The following is a 5,922-nucleotide window of genomic DNA, read 5'->3' on the forward strand; positions in this document are numbered from 1 at the left end:
TATATATATATATATATATATATATATATATATATATATATCATTGTGGCCATGAGCATACGTTCAAATTTTTTCAAAAGTTGGCAATTAAAAATGAATAAGTTGCTGTGATTTGCGCGAGGGTATTTACCCGAACTATAAAAAATTAAGGGTCTGGATAAATTTCAGTATTTACCTGTGTTCTTCACCCTCCAACAGTTTACGATAAGCAGCAATCTCGAGTTCCATCGACAGTTTGGCATCCATCAGATCTCGCAGTTCCTTCATCATTGCTTCTAAATCAAGTTGAAGTCTTTCGACGTCGGCCCTGTGTGACTCCTTTTCGTGTTCTAAGTCATTAATAGTAGTTTCCAACTCCATTGTTACTGATCTTAATTGGCCAGTCAGTTGAGCAAGCTATAAATGAAATAAGAACATTACAGAATTGCTTTACTAACAGATGGGAGAGTATGTTGCGCCCACTTCTTAGACTGCTCTGCTGCTTCGCCCGCAGAAACATTATAATTTACATTGAACAGGACGTTTTGCGGCTGCAAGCTAAAGATTTATTCGGCAACACACTGCAATCTTTGGTCTATAGATGTACTATCTCTTCACTCTTCATTTTCTATTGATACTACAACATCTTTTCATCCTCAAAGATGGATAGTTGCACATCACCTTAAACTAAGCCCACAAGACACAAAGTCTGGGTCTCCTCAGTGATAAATCTGAGAAACAAAAACTGTTTTTGTACCAATGCAAGAAAGGTATGACTGCTTTATATTTTGGAAGAATAAAGGAAACCTTTCGTTAGCTTATCAATTAAAAGAACATATAGGTAGTTAATTATCATTTCCTATATTACTACTCTTTTATGGAGAGTGTCTAGACATTCAGCAGGACTAAAATCGAAACCTGTCAAAGGACAAATGAGAACCTTGGCTCTATCTGATGGGAGAACAAGCGCTGCAAAAAGCACGATACATGACAACGAGGTCAATATTGTTATAGTTCCCATGTTATTCAATATAGCCTTAAACTGCTGCAGGCACAATTATGTGATAACTAGATCAGTAATTACCAACCTTTTCACTATAACAGATTCGTTTATTTAAATAACTTTCCAATGCCACCCAACAGGTTTTTAAAAGGTCTGTCTACTCAATGAGCTAATTTTGTTAACTAACAACGCATATATTTTAGTTCATCTCACAAATGAAAGATATATAACTGAATAATTATACCTACAGTGTCCAGAAGGACAATACTGATGGTTCGTGAGCTGTGTTGGGAGCCGCTGAACTAGATTATCGAGCTTGCGTGTAACAATCAAACGAATAGTTAAGTTTGATAGTTACTGTATACTCCCCATTCTGAAGGAGACGATTATTAAGAACTGAGTGTCCCATGCAGTTATTAAATGGATAAACAGAGAGTGGAGTTTCATTATGTCTGGTCTCTTACCTGTGCTTCAAGATCACGTATTCTGTCTTCAAGATCGATCTTTTGACTACGCAATCTCTTGTTCTCGTCGGTCAATTGTGTCAATTCAACAGCTCCTTTGGAAGTACCCATGCGTATTTCACTGATCTATTGGAAAGAAAAATTAAAACACAAGCTTCGAAATGAATGAAAGGTGGCAAAATTTATAGTAAATTTATTGTAAATATTATCGTGCGTGTACTGTTGTCGTTCTAGTTGTTGTAACAGTTAGGCCCAGAACAGCCCTAACTGAGTAGATCTACAATCGAAGGTATTCCAGTCATGATCATCCAGTCTGTTTTCCTAGCATGTATAGTGTACCTAGATTTACTTTATCTATGTTTTTTAAAGCTTCAGAATATGACAGGAGACAGAGAAAGTTGATTGTTATTTTTAGTCTTAGCAGATCAAGCAATTGGTGCTATATCGAGGCGGGGCTTCGAGTCAGTCGCGAAATTTTTTCTGGAAATTATCGTTTAAGACATTTTTCTATGCAAAACGGACTGTTGCAAGTTTCCCGTCTCCACGCTATTGATATAGTCCCGGACACAGGATAGAGTAATTTGGGTTCGATAACTTGACTCTCCATTGGTTCGATTGATGCTTGGTCAACTGAACTACCAGTTCCATAGATACTTATGCTCCTAATGTAATCTTGAAGCAGAATCGGCATGTAAGTGGCGGTTGAGTCTTCAATTTACAGATACAATCCATCCAACAAACTTCAACACAGATTCCGTCCACCCAATTTATCTAGTAAGGCTGGGGTCGATATGCTACGCAGTGAGCTCGAAAATGAGACCTCAAAATTGTGATGCAAGCCTTTTAGGCATTCACCCATGCTGCCTCCAGATATTTACATACATACATACATACATACAGCAAAAGTAACTGCTGTAGGTCCTCCAAATTCAAATCTATTAGTGGCATATTGAAGATTTGTAATACATTCCAACAATTCTCCCTCTGAGATTATTATGTGAATACACGCATAAGGTTGGGTGTATGCATCTACAGCTCAACCAAAGCAGCACATCGACCACGTATTTACAAACACCGGGAACTCTCTTAACTCAAAAAGTATTGTCACTTTGTTAGCAACTGGCTTGAACTCTCTCAAGAATTTAAAGAAAACTCAAAGAAAAATCATTCATCTTTAAAGACTTTAGATCAAATCCGTAATACAATATAAGTTTTTATGCGCATTCAGAATTAAAGAAAAAAGGAGTCATTATATTGAATGTTATCGATAATAGTGGAAATAGGGGGTGCTGCAATTCCACAGTGGCTATACACGAGCCACCACTGTAACCGAATTATTAAACCTCCACTACAATTACCGGCACGCTGTTTTAAACGCCTTGAAAATATCAAAAGCGATGTTGAACTTAATGGTTTTGATACTTATGAGCTGATTAAACTCTGTAAGAATCCTTTTTTTCATACGGTCTACTAGTTCTACCAATCTATCGCCCGATGATCATATCAATTTTTTTTACATACCTGGGACTCGTATCTTGCTTCCAAGCTAGCAGCCAAAGCCTCCAGTTGACTTTCGTATTCTTGACTGATTTCTTTTATACATGATCCCATTTCAGATGTCCAGTATTCACGCATATCAGGGAAGCTATTATCCTTTGCCAACAAGGCTTTGTATTCTTTGATTTCCTTCAATGATAATAAATAAAACAAGAAAATGTAGTTTTGAATAAATGAAAGTCAAAAAAATACACTTTGACAAAGTCGTCAACTTCATGTAATGTTTTGAGAATAAATTACATACAGACATAACGAAAACAAGCTTAAATGTTAACACATTCCATTCAGAAAGCATTGGGAAGATAATTAAAAAGCGGTATACAGTAAAGTTAAGCTGCAAGCTAGATTAACAGATAGACAGACAGACAGACAGACAGACAGACAGACAGACAGACAGACATTCAAGTGAGAATGACATAATGAAGAAAGTCCAGTACTTTGTCTTGTATTTATTTACTTAGATGAAATGCACACTTGAGCTCAGCGGGGTTTCAATTCCGATCAAAGCTAGCCGGAATAAATACCGCAAGGTTTAATAGCTAATGCCCAAACAACTTGTAAAATTGGTTGGTTGGCTGGTTGGTTGGTTGGTTGGTTGGTTGGTTGGTAGGTAGGTAGGTAGATACATACATACATACATACATACATACATGCATATGTGCGTACACACGTACGTACGTGCATGCATGGTTGGTTAGATTATCTACCAACCGACCTTTCAGATTCAGTATGTCTATGTCTATTTTGTTACCAGTCTTGTGTACTTACTAAAATGATTCTTCCAGCAATTATCTCGTTTGTTTTTAGTTAAGTTAGTATTATAATCAATGCAGGAAACATTAAATATGTCAACTAGAAATAATTATGCGGTGAGCTACAAGCAACAATGCGGTGAACTAAAAGCAATTAAGCAGTGGGCTAAAAAGAATATTTGTCGATGACTAATATTTTAATTATTTCGGCAGGTACTAATATTAGTCATTCACTAATATTTTCCCTCACTGTATAATTATTTCTAGTTAACATATTTAATATTTCTTGCGTTAAATACGTTAACACTAACTTATCTATTGTTTGTTTGTTTACTTTTAATGCAGACGATCTCCCGTAGTTATTTCCTAAACAATTCTATGCTTACCTGCTTACAATCACAATCCTGCACATTTAATTAATGAGCCTGCCATTGGCAGTTTTGCGATTTCGGTGATGTTTATACTTCACTAATGAGGTTATAATAAGTTTGGAATACGTCTATAATTGTCTCCCGTACTTACCAAGATAACTAAAACGAGTGGGACTCGTGGAAATTTCTTCATGTTTTATAGCAGTTTTTAAATTTCTATGTTGGTGTATAAATTTCGATTGTCTTTGATTTTGTTCCATAGTTAAGGCTAATTAGTGCTTAACACTCAAATGCATGAATGTATAGATTATATAAAGAAAATACAAAATGGAACGTGGAAACGATTAACGGAAAAGGAATGAAAGATAAGGAAATATAGAAATCCTCTCATCAGCCGAGGAAACCCACTACAAACGCAATTTCAGCGCGTTTAAAGTCGTCCGATGTATTAGTCGTTCATTATTATTCCTTTTTCTACATCACTTTGCTTTGTTAACACTAACTTACAAATCTTTTTGGTTGTTTATCCCCACGCAATTATTTAACATCTAGCTAGATGTTTAATGCTTCCGACATTAACTTACCTATGGAATATAGCCTTATATCTGAAATCCAAGCGTTAAATACTCTATAATAAATTATTTTATCACGCTGCTGCGTGAGTTGCAAGTAATACGTTTAAAATAACGTTCATTATGGAACTGTATCGAAGATATAATCGATATTTTTAGCATCAGGATAGATGTAAAAGAATTTTTTTTAATGAGAAACTTCCAACGAAAAGGATCGTAAAAATTAATTCTACGTGATCAATATAGAACTTACAGTTTCATAGATGTCTTTCAAGAAATTAAGTTCATCTTCCAAAGATTGGGCGCGAGTGCTTTCAGCGAGACGATTAGCAGTTTCCTCCTGCAGTTCCTGGAAAAAGAAAGAATAGTGAATTATTATTATTATTATTATTATTATTATTAGTAGTAGTAGTAGTAGTAGTAGTAGTAGTAGTAGTAGTAGTAGTAGTAGTAGTAGTAGTAGTATTAATATTATCATTATTATTATTATTATTAATATTATCATTAAGTTGGTGAGCTAGCAGAATTATTAGCATTCTGGACGAAATGCTTAGCAGTGTTTCGCCCGTCGCTACGTTCTGAGTTCAAATTCCACCGAGGTCGTCTTTGCCTTTCATCCTTTCGGGGTCGATAAATTAAGTACCAATGAAACAATGAGGTCGATGGATAGATAGATAGATAGATAGATAGATAGATTGATAGATGTGCGTGTATGTGTTAGTGTTCATGTGCGTGCGTGTGCGTGTGTCCGAGCGCGTATGAGTGTGACGATGGTTTGCTAACGTCGTTAGGCAGTCGAACAGATAACCTCATATTTGTTCCGGTTCTTTGTGCACCATGTTCAAATATTGCTTACTGTCACCGGGAAAAAATCTCCTCGGGACCCAGCAAAAAAAGGTGTTCAGCTTAAGACGTCCTTAACAAGTGCCGAAGGGGCAAATGCAAGAGTACGTTCAGATCCTGTACACTCAAAGAACAGTACATACAAACACACACATACACATACACACATACATAACATCCATTTTCTCTCTTTCTCATACATTCTCTCTCTCTCTCACCGTCACTCTCACTCTCTCTCACACACATACATACATACATTCTCTCTCCCACTCTCTCTCACTCTCCTTCTCAGTCACTCTCTCTCTCTCTCTCTCGCTCTTATACTCTCTCTCTCTCTATCTCTATCTCTCTCTTTCTCTCTCTCTCTCTCTCTCTCTCTCT

General features: G+C 36.3%; 1 protein-coding gene across 1 annotated transcript in view; it reads right to left on the minus strand.

Annotated features, from left to right (window-relative positions):
- LOC106873798 (60 kDa neurofilament protein) overlaps positions 1–5,922 on the minus strand; it is a 16,503-nt gene that overhangs the window by 992 nt on the left and 9,589 nt on the right. The window contains exons 3-6 of the mRNA XM_014921314.2: positions 4,952–5,047; positions 2,968–3,132; positions 1,447–1,572; positions 176–396 (exon numbers count right to left, since the gene is read on the minus strand). Coding sequence (XP_014776800.1) covers positions 176–396; positions 1,447–1,572; positions 2,968–3,132; positions 4,952–5,047 — 608 coding nt within the window. The remainder of the gene's footprint in view (positions 1–175; positions 397–1,446; positions 1,573–2,967; positions 3,133–4,951; positions 5,048–5,922) is intronic.

The sequence above is a fragment of the Octopus bimaculoides genome, chromosome 21 (assembly GCF_001194135.2).
Source record: "Octopus bimaculoides isolate UCB-OBI-ISO-001 chromosome 21, ASM119413v2, whole genome shotgun sequence".
Lineage (NCBI taxonomy): Eukaryota > Metazoa > Mollusca > Cephalopoda > Octopoda > Octopodidae > Octopus > Octopus bimaculoides.